This window comes from Hemibagrus wyckioides, linkage group LG24 (assembly GCF_019097595.1).
Source record: "Hemibagrus wyckioides isolate EC202008001 linkage group LG24, SWU_Hwy_1.0, whole genome shotgun sequence".
Taxonomy (NCBI): Eukaryota; Metazoa; Chordata; class Actinopteri; order Siluriformes; family Bagridae; genus Hemibagrus; species Hemibagrus wyckioides.
Window position 1 is genome coordinate 19,254,956 of NC_080733.1, and position 16,120 is coordinate 19,271,075.

The 16,120-nt window shown below is 38.2% G+C and overlaps 1 protein-coding gene across 1 annotated transcript in view; it reads right to left on the minus strand.

The window, feature by feature from the left end:
- The window catches only part of spag1a (sperm associated antigen 1a), a 20,540-nt gene extending 8,208 nt beyond the window's left edge, over nt 1-12,332 (minus strand). The window contains exons 1-5 of the mRNA XM_058377211.1: nt 11,859-12,332; nt 10,052-10,151; nt 9,268-9,420; nt 2,470-2,624; nt 764-905 (exon numbers count right to left, since the gene is read on the minus strand). Coding sequence (XP_058233194.1) covers nt 764-905; nt 2,470-2,624; nt 9,268-9,420; nt 10,052-10,151; nt 11,859-12,192 — 884 coding nt within the window. The 5' untranslated portion in view covers nt 12,193-12,332. The remainder of the gene's footprint in view (nt 1-763; nt 906-2,469; nt 2,625-9,267; nt 9,421-10,051; nt 10,152-11,858) is intronic.
- Between the last annotated feature and the right edge of the window lie 3,788 nt (nt 12,333-16,120).

The window sequence follows — 16,120 nt, forward strand, 5'->3', positions numbered from 1 at the left end:
AATTGAGTTTCAGTTAAATAATGTTTAGAATTGTTCTTGTGTGTGTGTGTGAGAGAGAGAGAGAGAGAGAGAGAGAGAGAGAGAGAGAGAGAGAGAGAGAGAGAGAGAGAGAGAGAGAGAGAGAGAGAGTGTGTGTGTGTGTGTGTGTGTGTGTGTGTGTGAGAGTATGTGTGTGTGTGTATAGCAGACTACTGATCAGAAGGTCATGAGATCGAATCCCAGCTCCACCAAGCTGCCTCTACTGGGCCCCTGAGCAAGGCCCCTAACCCTCAGTTGCTCAGATGTATAAAATGAGATAAACTGTAAGTTGCTCTGGATAAGGACGTCTGCTACTTGACAGAAACGTGTATGTGTGTGTGTGTGTGTGTGTGTGTGTGTGTGAACACTATCACTTCACATTGGAAATACTGGCGATTTTAAACAGAACCATGTGACAGGTGTGTGTGTATTTGTGTGAATCTAAACTCTTCATCTCTTCCTTCTCCTTCATCTTAGCATCAGATAAAAAGTGATGATGTTTCTTCTGTCTGCGTACTCACTCTGCACCTCTAGCTAGCTTTTTACCGTGGCCGAGAAGAAACACAACAACAAATCCAAAAACACAAGGACGAATCAGACAGAGCGGAAAAGGTAGGTATAATGTTTGACAAACAGACAGATAGATAGATAGATAGATAGATAGATAGATAGATAGATAGATAGATAGATAGATAGGGCTATACTCGCGCTCACAGTGTGGAGTGAGTTGGCGGTTAGCTCGTACCTGTTGGTGTAGACAGAGCACTCGGTGGGTTTGAGAGCGATACACTCGCGGTATTTCTCCACCGCTTTCTCAAACTCTCCTCTCTTCACCAGATCGTTGCCCTCCTGCTTCAGCAGGTTGAAGCGCGCCTCGGCTTTTCTGGCTGTGAGGAGAAACCCCGAGACGAGAGAAACGTTTAGAACTTCTGCTGCGAGACGACGACATTAGCACTGTTGTTTTTTTTCTACTTAGCTAGCATAGCTCATCAGATAGGAAGCTAATTAGCAACACTTTCAGATGAAACGCTCTTGATTACTTAGCTAACATGCTCACCTCGCAAGCTGACTATTTAGCATATGAGTGAGCACGTTAGGATGTTGACAAGGTTTGGGTTTATGCATAAATTATTAGGCTAATATTTAATTCCTGAGTGATTTTTCCTCCATCTCAACACCCTGCACTTTTACAGGAGGAAGAAAACATGGCTGCCCTCTAACACTACAATTTTCCCTCGTTAGCATTTAAACATTCTGACAGAATGCTAACAATCCTACCCACCATCACGAGTTATAACAAAGTTAGCAAATAACAATTCTTATAAATACTTTTCAACTATGTTGATGCTAATTTGCCCCCCAAAAAATAATTTCGCTAATCATTAGCTAGTTGCTAAGTAGCAGCTGAGAAAGGCAGCTAATTAGCAAGTTGGAGAATCTAGTTAGCAGTCCACCAGAGGAGCTAGTCGTGCTAGTAACAGAGAAGCTAGTCATAATTTAGCCTCATGGTAATGATGTTTATGCTAACAGTCGCTGATATTGTTGTTATGACGACACGAACGTCAACGTGGTGCATGCATATAATATAAAATCCTATAAATAGCTCTGTGCTAACATGCTAGCACTGTGCCCCTCCCCCACCCTAGACTTTAATGTCATACTGGAGCATACTGGAGCATCTTGTTCCATTACGAACAGCATCACTGCAGTTACTCTTCTACATAATTCATTCAGCTAACAGATGCCGGTGTTAGTGCTGACAACGCTGTGTGTGTGTGTGTGTGTGTGTGTGTGAGTGAACCGGTCCGGGCAGCTCGCTGTGTTTAAACGGCACACGCACAGTAAATGTATTCCTCTGCCTGCAAACACTGAGTCAACTGAATGTAATGAGGATCCGCTGACACACAAGGCCAGTTCACACACACACACACACACACACCTCCGTTTACTTTATACTGGACATCACCATGTGTTTGAGGTCTGGTGATCTGGTGGTGTTTAATGAGGAAGAGCTGTTTTTGTTGGTGTTGTAATTGATTCTGACACAAAAGGTGTGTGTGTGTGTGTGTAAATGTGTTTGTGCATTGTGTGTTTGAATGTTGATATTTAATAAAGATCCTTGGTGTGTGTGTGTGTATGTGTGTGTGTGTGTGTGTGTGTGTGTTTGTGTGTATGTGCTGCATGTTGGATAATAAAGAAGGTGAGAAGGTGTGTGTTGGTGTTTGAAGGAGTTGGCCAGTGAAGGTGAATGGGAGTACTGGATGAGGGATGTTGGGTGTCTGGGTTAGATGAAGAACTATGGTGCCTCCTGGTGAATGATGATGTTTGATGGAGGATGATGAAGCTCTCAGGGTTCTGATGAGAAGTTCTGGAGTTAACAGAATAGGGGTGTTTGATAGTGTTTGAAGGAGGGAGTTGGTGTTTGATGCGAGTCGGTGTTTGATCACGAACCCTTTTCCTCTTCAGCTCTGGCTGCTCGTGCCTGGAGAACCTCAGCGCTCGGTTCTTCTCTGCGGTGCTGCTGGGCTGAAATGGGAACATTAGGAATCTCAGGAAGCTTCTCTCTCCAGTCAGGACCATCCTGCTCCATCAGCTGCTTTGTGATCCTGAAGAACACCAGAGAAATGTCCACAATCTCCAAAAAATAAACACCTACAAATGCTTGACCAGTCTAATCAAACTCCTGCACTCTCTACTAAACACCGCTTAACCCAAGTATGTGTGCTGATTAGTTCATGTGCTGTGTCTCCAGCGGACATTTGTATGGGCGTGGTGTTTGAAGATGTTTGACCGTATCACTAACTGCTAGTCATATGATGGTGTTTGATGTTGCATGCTGGTGTTGATAGCAAATGTTTATAGTTTAATGTGGGTTTTTGGTGTTGATATTTATTAGTTTGTTCGTTAGTGTTTGTTGGTATTTGAAGGGTAATGGGAGTTTTATGAAGGCTGCTGGAATGTTGTTGGTGTTGGATGGTTTACACTAGTGCCTGGGGGTAAATATGGCAGTGTGCTGGTGTTTCTATGAAAAACATTACTGCTTGATGGTAGATATGCTAACTGTTATTGTATTTATTGCTAGCATTGGTGTTTATTGGGGTTTTATTGTTAATGTTGGTGTTTGTGGATAAATAATGGAGTTTTGTTGGAGTTTTTATTGGTAATGATGCTTGATGTTATCAGTGTTTTGGATGTTTTCATGGTGAATAGTAGTGTTTGATGGTGTTTTATGGATAAAGTATGCCTTCTGGTAAATCAATCAATCAGTCTGATTTATCTGAGATCCATCCTCTTTCCACGTGCACATGACTGCAGCTTTAACCTCCAGTGACTCTGGGCCTGTGTCGCGGTCATTAGGTCATCATCTGTGAACATGTCCACACCGGTCTGGAGGTTTTTTCTCGGTGACAGCGGAGGACAATGCCATGGCAATGCCAATGCCATTTGCAGCACATGTTCAGCAGGGATTCCGAGAGGAGGAAAAAAGGCATCAAGTTTTAACACAACAAATCTTATATCTCACTCTCAGGGTCGTCATCGCGGCAAAGCTGTATTAAAAGAATATAAAGTAGCCGCGGCAGCAGCAGCTACTAGCGCTAGGCCTAAAACACGGAGCATCGATGTGCCCATTCAGCAGGCATTTGAAAATTCTTCTGTGATGTTTCCCTCCCTGCTTTGTACGATTTGTTTATATTATATAAACTATATTATTTCAGAGAAATCTCACCTATGCCTTATGCTCTTCTGTAGAGGATGCACTTTTGTTTTTCTTTTTCTTTTTTCAAGGTTGGCAAATGTCAATTCATGTTATTTATGATGGATTTGAAAAACATGTGACTTAAGGTCTATATACCTTCCTCATGCACTAAAAAGGTTGAATAGATGCATTTCTTTGTTATGTGTGAAATACTTGGACATAAATTTGTGGTTAATGAGTTGTTAATTGCAGATAAACCATAGTTCTGTCAGAGTTCTGTTAAACCCTTTCTGTTCTTATTCTAGTGCCTTAAACAAAAAATAAAAACATCTGTAGAGTCAGGACTGATGTTTCCTATTACAGTTAGAGCCACTAAAATATCAGTTTCATCAGTGCAGCTTAGATTCTCTATTCTCCTGCGTTCACAAACTGCAGATTATATGAAAATTCTGATATAAAAATATGAACTTATAGGTTATCGGAATCGGCCATGAGAAGGAGTTAATTATCGGTTATCAGTTAAAATTTTTCATATCGTGCATCCCTAGTAAACAGTAGTATTTGATGGTTAGTGTTGGTGTTTTTATGGTAAACAGTAGTGTTTGATGGTTAGTGTTGGTGTTGTATGGTGTTTTTATGGTAAACAGTAGTATTTGATGGTTAGTGTTGGTGTTTTATGGTAAACAGTAGTATTTGATGGTTAGTGTTGGTGTTTTATGGTGTTTTTATGGTAAACAGTAGTATTTGATGGTTAGTGTTGGTGTTTTTATGGTAAACAGTAGTGTTTGATGGTTAGTGTTGGTGTTTTTATGGTAAACAGTAGTATTTGATGGTTAGTGTTGGTGTTTTTATGGTAAACAGTAGTGTTTGATGGTTAGTGTTGGTGTTTTTATGGTAAACAGTAGTGTTTGATGGTTAGTGTTGGTGTTTTTATGGTAAACAGTAGTATTTGATGGTTAGTGTTGGTGTTTTTATGGTAAACAGTAGTGTTTGATGGTTAGTGTTGGTGTTGTATGGTGTTTTTATGGTAAACAGTAGTATTTGATGGTTAGTGTTGGTGTTTTTATGGTAAACAGTAGTATTTGATGGTTAGTGTTGGTGTTTTTATGGTAAACAGTAGTATTTGATGGTTAGTGTTGGTGTTTTTATGGTAAACAGTAGTGTTTGATGGTTAGTGTTGGTGTTTTTATGGTAAACAGTAGTATTTGATGGTTAGTGTTGGTGTTTTTATGGTAAACAGTAGTGTTTGATGGTTAGTGTTGGTGTTGTATGGTGTTTTTATGGTAAACAGTAGTATTTGATGGTTAGTGTTGGTGTTTTTATGGTAAACAGTAGTATTTGATGGTTAGTGTTGGTGTTTTTATGGTAAACAGTAGTGTTTGATGGTTAGTGTTGGTGTTGTATGGTGTTTTTATGGTAAACAGTAGTATTTGATGGTTAGTGTTGGTGTTTTTATGGTAAACAGTAGTATTTGATGGTTAGTGTTGGTGTTTTATGGTGTTTTTATGGTAAACAGTAGTATTTGATGGTTAGTGTTGGTGTTTTTATGGTAAACAGTAGTATTTGATGGTTAGTGTTGGTGTTTTATGGTGTTTTTATGGTAAACAGTAGTATTTGATGGTTAGTGTTGGTGTTTTTATGGTAAACAGTAGTGTTTGATGGTTAGTGTTGGTGTTTTTATGGTAAACAGTAGTATTTGATGGTTAGTGTTGGTGTTGTATGGTGTTTTTATGGTAAACAGTAGTATTTGATGGTTAGTGTTGGTGTTTTTATGGTAAACAGTAGTGTTTGATGGTTAGTGTTGGTGTTGTATGGTGTTTTTATGGTAAACAGTAGTATTTGATGGTTAGTGTTGGTGTTTTATGGTGTTTTTATGGTAAACAGTAGTATTTGATGGTTAGTGTTGGTGTTTTTATGGTAAACAGTAGTGTTTGATGGTTAGTGTTGGTGTTGTATGGTGTTTTTATGGTAAACAGTAGTATTTGATGGTTAGTGTTGGTGTTTGTATGGTAAACAGTAGTATTTGATGGTTAGTGTTGGTGTTTGTATGGTAAACAGTAGTATTTGATGGTTAGTGTTGGTGTTTTTATGGTAAACAGTAGTATTTGATGGTTAGTGTTGGTGTTTGTATGGTAAACAGTAGTATTTGATGGTTAGTGTTGGTGTTTGTATGGTAAACAGTAGTATTTGATGGTTAGTGTTGGTGTTTTATGGTGTTTTTATGGTAAACAGTAGTATTTGATGGTTAGTGTTGGTGTTTGTATGGTAAACAGTAGTATTTGATGGTTAGTGTTGGTGTTTGTATGGTAAACAGTAGTATTTGATGGTTAGTGTTGGTGTTTTATGGTAAACAGTAGTATTTGATGGTTAGTGTTGGTGTTTTTATGGTAAACAGTAGTGTTTGATGGTTAGTGTTGGTGTTTTTATGGTAAACAGTAGTGTTTGATGGTTAGTGTTGGTGTTTTTATGGTAAACAGTAGTGTTTGATGGTTAGTGTTGGTGTTTTTATGGTAAACAGTAGTATTTGATGGTTAGTGTTGGTGTTTTTATGGTAAACAGTAGTATTTGATGGTTAGTGTTGGTGTTTTTATGGTAAACAGTAGTATTTGATGGTTAGTGTTGGTGTTTTTATGGTAAACAGTAGTATTTGATGGTTAGTGTTGGTGTTTTTATGGTAAACAGTAGTATTTGATGGTTAGTGTTGGTGTTTTTATGGTAAACAGTAGTATTTGATGGTTAGTGTTGGTGTTTGTATGGTAAACAGTAGTATTTGATGGTTAGTGTTGGTGTTTTTATGGTAAACAGTAGTATTTGATGGTTAGTGTTGGTGTTTGTATGGTAAACAGTAGTATTTGATGGTTAGTGTTGGTGTTTTATGGTGTTTTTATGGTAAACAGTAGTATTTGATGGTTAGTGTTGGTGTTTTTATGGTAAACAGTAGTATTTGATGGTTAGTGTTGGTGTTTTTATGGTAAACAGTAGTATTTGATGGTTAGTGTTGGTGTTTTTATGGTAAACAGTAGTATTTGATGGTTAGTGTTGGTGTTTGTATGGTAAACAGTAGTATTTGATGGTTAGTGTTGGTGTTTGTATGGTAAACAGTAGTATTTGATGGTTAGTGTTGGTGTTTTTATGGTAAACAGTAGTGTTTGATGGTTAGTGTTGGTGTTTTTATGGTAAACAGTAGTATTTGATGGTTAGTGTTGGTGTTTGTATGGTAAACAGTAGTATTTGATGGTTAGTGTTGGTGTTTTTATGGTAAACAGTAGTATTTGATGGTTAGTGTTGGTGTTTTTATGGTAAACAGTAGTATTTGATGGTTAGTGTTGGTGTTTTTATGGTAAACAGTAGTGTTTGATGGTTAGTATTGGTGTTGTATGGTGTTTTTATGGTAAACAGTAGTGTTTGATGGTTAGTATTGGTGTTGTATGGTGTTTTTATGGTAAACAGTAGTGTTTGATGGTTAGTGTTGGTGTTGTATGGTGTTTTTATGGTAAACAGTAGTGTTTGATGGTTAGTGTTGGTGTTGTATGGTGTTTTTATGGTAAACAGTAGTGTTTGATGGTTAGTGTTGGTGTTGTATGGTGTTTTTATGGTGTTTTTATGGTAAACAGTAGTATTTGATGGTTAGTGTTGGTGTTGTATGGTGTTTTTATGGTAAACAGTAGTATTTGATGGTTAGTGTTGGTGTTGTATGGTGTTTTTATGGTAAACAGTAGTGTTTGATGGTTAGTGTTGGTGTTGTATGGTGTTTTTATGGTGTTTTTATGGTAAACAGTAGTGTTTGATGGTTAGTGTTGGTGTTGTATGGTGTTTTTATGGTAAACAGTAGTGTTTGATGGTTAGTGTTGGTGTTGTATGGTGTTTTTATGGTAAACAGTAGTGTTTGATGGTTAGTGTTGGTGTTGTATGGTGTTGTATGGTGTTTTTATGGTAAACAGTAGTGTTTGATGGTTAGTGTTGGTGTTGTATGGTGTTTTTATGGTAAACAGTAGTGTTTGATGGTTAGTGTTGGTGTTGTATGGTGTTTTTATGGTGTTTTTATGGTAAACAGTAGTGTTTGATGGTTAGTGTTGGTGTTGTATGGTGTTTTTATGGTAAACAGTAGTGTTTGATGGTTAGTGTTGGTGTTGTATGGTGTTTTTATGGTAAACAGTAGTGTTTGATGGTTAGTATTGGTGTTGTATGGTGTTTTTATGGTAAACAGTAGTGTTTGATGGTTAGTGTTGGTGTTGTATGGTGTTTTTATGGTAAACAGTAGTGTTTGATGGTTAGTATTGGTGTTGTATGGTGTTTTTATGGTAAACAGTAGTGTTTGATGGTTAGTGTTGGTGTTGTATGGTGTTGTATGGTGTTTTTATGGTAAACAGTAGTGTTTGATGGTTAGTATTGGTGTTGTATGGTGTTTTTATGGTAAACAGTAGTGTTTGATGGTTAGTGTTGGTGTTGTATGGTGTTTTTATGGTGTTTTTATGGTAAACAGTAGTGTTTGATGGTTAGTGTTGGTGTTGTATGGTGTTTTTATGGTAAACAGTAGTGTTTGATGGTTAGTGTTGGTGTTGTATGGTGTTTTTATGGTAAACAGTAGTGTTTGATGGTTAGTATTGGTGTTGTATGGTGTTTTTATGGTAAACAGTAGTGTTTGATGGTTAGTGTTGGTGTTGTATGGTGTTTTTATGGTAAACAGTAGTGTTTGATGGTTAGTGTTGGTGTTGTATGGTGTTGTATGGTGTTTTTATGGTAAACAGTAGTGTTTGATGGTTAGTATTGGTGCTGTATGGTGTTTTTATGGTAAACAGTAGTGTTTGATGGTTAGTGTTGGTGTTGTATGGTGTTTTTATGGTGTTTTTATGGTAAACAGTAGTGTTTGATGGTTAGTATTGGTGTTGTATGGTGTTTTTATGGTAAACAGTAGTGTTTGATGGTTAGTATTGGTGTTGTATGGTGTTTTTATGGTAAACAGTAGTGTTTGATGGTTAGTATTGGTGTTGTATGGTGTTTTTATGGTAAACAGTAGTGTTTGATGGTTAGTGTTGGTGTTGTATGGTGTTTTTATGGTGTTTTTATGGTAAACAGTAGTGTTTGATGGTTAGTATTGGTGTTGTATGGTGTTTTTATGGTAAACAGTAGTGTTTGATGGTTAGTGTTGGTGTTGTATGGTGTTTTTATGGTAAACAGTAGTGTTTGATGGTTAGTGTTGGTGTTGTATGGTGTTTTTATGGTGTTTTTATGGTAAACAGTAGTGTTTGATGGTTAGTGTTGGTGTTGTATGGTGTTTTTATGGTAAACAGTAGTGTTTGATGGTTAGTGTTGGTGTTGTATGGTGTTTTTATGGTGTTTTTATGGTAAACAGTAGTGTTTGATGGTTAGTGTTGGTGTTGTATGGTGTTTTTATGGTGTTTTTATGGTAAACAGTAGTGTTTGATGGTTAGTGTTGGTGTTGTATGGTGTTTTTATGGTGTTTTTATGGTAAACAGTAGTGTTTGATGGTTAGTGTTGGTGTTGTATGGTGTTTTTATGGTGTTTTTTATGGTAAACTAGTATTTGATTACCTGTGTACGCTGTCGTGAGCCGCCTGTACGCTGGAGTCGATCTGCAGGACGGTTTTGTAATCCACATAGGCCATTCTGTAGCGCTCCAGAGACTCATAGGCCATGGCCCTGCGGAGGAGGGGCTTCAGGGTGAAGGGGCGGAGCTCCAGCGCACTGACAGTTTAATAGGATGAGAGAAAGGGATCAGGATTAATCTGTGTCTCCAGTACAGACAACACACACACATACACACGCACACACACACACATTCATAAATATCTGCCCAGGTTATAGATCTTTGTTATAAGTGTTTAATAAACACAGTAATATATTTAATGGGTTGTGTTTTAAATTTTCAGTATTTTTTAAAAACATGATGTGGTGTTTAATTAACTGATTTTGAGATTTTGAGACACACAAGTTCACATTTACAGTATTTCAAGTGTTTTTATTTACAAAAACACTTTAGTGAAAGTGTAGATTAGTGAAAGTGCTTTTATTCTCCATTATTTTCAAATTTTATAGAATTTTTTAGATTGCAAATGAGATCATTAACAACAGCTTGAGTGTCGAGTCGACCCCACCGTGTTTATACACACATTAAAATATCATCTTTATTGATATTAACAGTAACTCTGCATATTGTGTGTGTGTGTGTGTTGAGTAAGTGGACAGAAGGTTCTATGTTATAAAAGCCGGCAGAGTGCAGGACGGAGGTGAAGCTCGTTTTAGCTCAGCTAATTGTGCTGAGTGTTAATCTCTCAGAGGTGTGTGTGTGTGTCTGTGTATATGTGTGTGTAAAAACCTGGTGCAGTCCTGAATGCAGTCTGTACAGTTCCCATCTTTCAGAAAGCATGCAGCTCTGTTGGAGTACAAAATACACAGATCCTCAGGACTGTCGATGCCTGTCAACACACACACACACATTGGAATTTGTAACTTTGACTGCAAGATCGGAGACTTGACTTATTGACTTGACAGTAACTTATTAGTTCGATTATGAGTCTGGGTTGAAAATGAAGCTCGGGAGATGTTTGTTTGAGACTTTCAGGAACTGGAACACGGTCAGGACATCAGGAACACAGCAGACTCAGGAACTTCACACTGAATCAGGAAATGAAATAAAACTATATGATTCAACACTCTGAGTACTGAAACCAAGAAAGAACAGCAGTCACGACCCAGAACTGTTACAAAACCAGAAACAGAAAAAGTCAAGAGGAGGAACTTCACTGAAATCCAGAAGAGTCAGCAAACTCAACACAAAGATCTCAGGGAATCTCTGCTGCATCACTGACCTGTGGAGTACACCATACACACGCTCATAAACACACAATCAGTACATTAGGAACCAGCACCAGGTACCTGACTAAGCGACTGAACACTGAACTCAGCACTGAAGCACCAACATCAGCACATCGGCTACTGAGCTTACTTTTACCTTTTAGTGTTTTCTTTCTTTCTTTCTTTCTTTCTTTCTTTCTTTCTAGAAGTTTCTTCACTTAAACTAAACCCCAGCTCTGGATCTGAGAGCGACTCGATTTGGATTCGGATATAAAGTCAATTGATTACATTCATCAGTCTTATAGAATCATCATGTGGGATTTTATTCTCATTTGAAGGTCTCCAGGAAGTGCATTAAATACAGGATTATTATTATTATTATTGCTTTTAAGAGCCCTCTCCTCTTCACCCTGAATGGTGGAGCTTCCTGTGACTCAAGACATGATCATGAAGCAACAAACTGGTGTCCTAACACACTCCCAGTCAGGAAGCCAAGATTAGAGCATAAGAAATGTAAGCAAAGTCCATCCATTCTCTATACCCGCTTTATTCCTAATCAGGGTCACGGGGATCTGCTGGAGCCTATCCCAGCACACATTGGGTGAAAGGCAGGGGTACACCCTGGACAGGTCACCAGTCCATCACAGGGCCACACATATAGACAGACAACCACACACACTCACTCCTATGGGCAATTTAGAATTACCAATCAACCTAATGTACATGGAGGAAACTGGGGTACCCGGAGTAAACCCACACAGGCACGGGGAGAACATGCAAACTCCACACAGAAAGGCCCCTGCCTGTTCCAACCTGGGATTCAAACCCAGGACCTTCTTGCTGTCATGACTATTCTATCTGAGAGAAATGTTTAAACTTCATCATGGTGGCAGCTTAGTGGTGAAGATGTTGGCCTTCTGATCAGAAGGTCATGGGTTCAAATCCCATGTCCACCACTGCTGGGGCCCTTGATCAAGGCCCCTAAACTTCTCAGTTGTATAAATAAGCTAAAATATAAATTGCTCTGGATGAGGGCGTGTCCCGGAAAAGTAAACGGATTAGATTAAAGGAAGATGGAAATCTTCTGCTTTTGACCCTGGTTTGTTTTAATATCCTTGATATAAACACACACACGGAGCACTAGTCTTCCGGTGACACGTGACGTCACGATGACGCGACCCTGCTGCTGTCACAACACACTCTCCGGTGTGTAAATGAGACTTTTACGCATTGTTTATAGATACTTTATTACCGGTAACAGTAGTATTAGTAGTGGATGTTTGTTGTTTGTTGATAAACAGAATGAAGTTTGATGAAATATTTCACACCTGACTCCGTGTATCCGTCTATGGCCTGGGTGTACTTCTCCAGCGCGTGCCCGAACTGTCCGTTCTTAAACAGCATATTGCCCTCGTTCTTGAGGCGCGCGAGCGCAGGGGGCAGATCCCCGGCGGGGGCATCGAGGTTCACTCCGCCGTGTGTCCCGGTGTTTCCGGTTTCCGCCTCGTCTCTCCGCCGCTCTGACTCCGCAGTGTAAGCGCCGTTAACGAGCGCCGTCTTCTTCCCTTCCGAGTTTCCGGGATTTCCCTCGCGAGCTCTGCTGCGAGCCGGGCTCGCGACACCGGAACTCGTCCCCGTGCCCTTCTTCTGCGCGTTACCCATTTACACCACTTTTTTTTAAATCCAAGCACACACTCATACACACACACCTTAAAACATTCTCTCTCTCTCTCTCTCTCTCTCTCTCTCTGCGTACAAACCGGTCCGGACTCGCGTCCACCACAGCCGGGGGAAACCCCGCCCCCTGCAGACTCGACGTGCACGACGTCAAAAAGTGGGCGGGATTCGTGTAATGCAGCAAAACCACAGACCCGTACACTACAGAGCAGTGAGGCGCTGAACGATTCAGTGAATCGTGAGTGAGTCGACTCATTGAGTTCACTTTTTTTAAGTGAGCCGACTCAATAAGTTCACTTCACTATAATGAATGTTAAAGTGTTATAACATCATTTTAATAGTAAAACAAATATACAAATAGATTTATTATAAGATCAGTTTTATACGAGTTAAAAATTAATCATTATAATTCAAATTCAAATTCAATTTTTATTAGTCACATACATAATGGTACACAGTGTGATATGCAGTGAAATGCTTACACCACTGTTATGACCCTAGGAAAAGGAAAAGGAATAAGGACAGAACAAAGACAAGATAAAAAATATAAAAATAAAATACAAAAATACGAAATATAAAAAATAAGAATACAAATTATACTAAAATACGAAATATAAAAATATAAAAACAAGTTCACAGTAAGCAAAAAATATAATAGAATAAAAATATAATAAAATATAATAAATATAAATAAAGTAGAGTATGTATATATAATATGTATATAAAATAAGATAGAATATGTATATGTGTAAAAGTGTAAAATGTACATACAGGAAGTGTAAAATACAACAGCTGTGATGCAAAGTTATGTAAAATTATAAAATTATATAAAGTGTAAAGTGAATAGAGTGTAGTGCAATAGTGTCCAAGATGCAGACAGCAGCAGTACGGGGTGGTCACGAAGTGGAATGAGGTGATGAGAGCAGTGGTATTGTTCATAAATGCAGATGTGCAAAAGTCCTTCTTTGTATGTAAACGGGAGCAGACTGTGCAACATGTATGTTATGTGTTGTATTGTGTGCACAGTCTTGGAATGTGCAAATGTGCAGATGTTCATTGTGTGTTTATTGTGTGCCACCGTCCTGTAATGTGCAATGTCCGGTGTGGTTGGTTGGAGTTCCAACACATCTGTGTAGGAGCATGGTAGGTCTAATCAGATGAGTCCTAAGTGAGGTTCTGGTTGAGAGACCGTATAGCCTGCGGGAAGAAGTTTCTCCTCAGTCTCTCAGTGTTGGCCTTCAGGGAGTGGAAGCACTTCCCTGACCTCAACAGAGAGAAAAGTCCATTGTTGGGATGGCTGAGGTCCTTCACAATCTTCCTGGCCTTGGTCCAGCACCACTTGTTGTAGATTGAGTCCAGGTCAGGGAGCTTGGTACGGATGATGTGCTCAGCATTGGTGTTGGCATAATTTTAATAGTAAACAACTCACAGTGATTCCTTTAGAGTTTATTTCTTTATATAATTAATAATACATTTATAAATGTATTATCATAATGGCCTTATAAATGTATTATTAATTAATAATAATAATAATAATAATAATAATAATAATAATTATTATTTTATTTTATTTTATTTTATTTTATTTTATTTTATTTTATTTTATTTTATTTATCAGTAATAATTGTAATAATAATAATAATAAATCTGTTTTTTAAATAAATTATTAGTTGGATCATTACATTTTATTTAAAGATGATCTAATCAACTATTTTAATAATATATTGTATTAAAAATGTAACCTATTTAGTAAATTCAAATATTTAGTATGTAAAAGACTCAATTTGTTGTTGTTTTTCAGGGGAAGGATTCATTTAAATAGTATTATAGAATATACAAGAATATTTATATAATTAAATCATTTTAATTATAAGTGATATGTCCAGCAGTAAAAGATCTTGGTGTGATTATTGACTCTGGTCTTTCGTTTGAAGCTCATGTAGATAATATCACTCGGGTAGCCTTCTTCCATCTCAGAAATATTGCTAAGATAAGAAATATGATGTCACTTCATGATGCAGAGAAACTAGTTCATGCTTTTGTTACCTCTAGGTTGGATTATTGTAATGCCTTACTGTCTGGATGTTCCAGTAGGAGCAGAAACAAGTAGGCCATAAGGTGAACTAGGAAAAAGTGGCTAGAAAGTGATTTTCGTTCCCGCTCCTGGGCACTACTTTTTAAATGAATTTCTTCCACACCCTTATGGATTTTATGTTAAAAGTTCTCCACAAAAAATCCTGCAGTTTTTTGTCAGGATGCATAAATGTATAAAATTGTGAATTCATAAAAAACGAAAATCTTATGCTGCTAATTTAGCCTGTAACTTTATTATTATGCCTCACAGCAACACAAAATATATGTCAAACTCACATTTTTACATGGGCCTACACAATTGAGACAAGTATTGGTACATTAGTCTACGGAAGTGTGAATAAAGACCATGAAATGGGGCAAATTTGTACAAAACGGAATTCTACTTCACAGACTGGTATCAAACAAAATTGAACATAGAAATTTTTATTTAAAAAAAAATATTTTTATACATCAAAATTTTCAGTAGGCACTGAGTAATCAGAGAAAAGTAAAAATAAAAACACTCTTTGGGCCAAGTTGAGTGAAATGACTCAAAATTCTGCCCTGCTGCCCTGATTTTTCAGTAATGCCCAAATTTTACAATTTTACAGCAGATTCATTACTGCTCCAATGAACCTGAAATATGACCCAGCTCAACATTCCTCATCACTAACATCCCTATCACTATCATCAGAGCCATCATCCCACATAGTTCTTTCCTCTGTTTCCTGGGAAACATTTGCACAATTGTGGCACCAACATAAATCTGTACAAGACAATTTTGCAGACATACAGGAACATCTTCCAGTCTCACATTTGCTTTGTTTGCAACTGCAGTGGACAACCTGCAACACACTTTCGGGGGCCAGATTTCTAGTCATCCAGGTCACTCCCCATCCTTGAGGTGCCATCCATTGCCAACAGGTGAAGGGGCACACATTATACCTTTAAGAGAATGTCTCATTATGGCTGCTTGGTAGTTTGCCCTTTTGCAGTGTTGGTACAGGGCATCACTTGTTGGAGGCATGGATCGTTCTGGCAAAGCTGACGATGCCATGCAGAATGCTTTGTATCTTGCATCGTTCACACTTTTGGCACATGGCTGGCCATATAGGTAACACACATATTTGCAAAGTACTTAAAAGGTAGACTGGTCCAGGTTAAAACTGCTACCCAGAAAATGACTTTTTTTTTCTTTGCCATAAAAGGCACTTGTAGAGTCACAGCCAGAGAAGGTATGGATACCAATAAGTGCCAAACATACACTGGTGCCAAGAGCTGATGACACCTTAGATAAGTCAATGATCCTTGTTTTGTTGCCAACCCCAGTGAAAAAATACAATCTACATGGTAATCTGGCTGCAGACTTAATGCAATCACTGCCACATCAGTATCAGGGCTCTTGATGACTACAGTTTGGCATTCCTGTGCAGCATGTTGTGCATGAAAAAACAACCTGGTGTCACATTCCTCATGATCACAAGTCAGATCTTCAACAGCACTGAGAGTTTGTAAACCCTCCGTTACAGCCACACAGTGACAAAGGTCTCCATGTGCCATGTAAAAGCTTAAATCCTTGCCTAAAGTTGTAAGATCAGCATCTCACCACATAACAGAGGAATTCTGCCAGTGCTTCTTTGTTTACTCCATCTGATAGAAACTTTTTCCATTGTGTTGGTGTCTCTTGATCCCATCCATAAATTTCCACTAGTTGTGTGCTACCACAAGCTCTGCATGACCGTTCTACATTTTTAATACTTATACTGAGGTCTGAGTAACTGTTCCAGTAGACTTTGTCAAGAACCTGGTGTACTGTCTATAACAGGACTTGTGATATCGC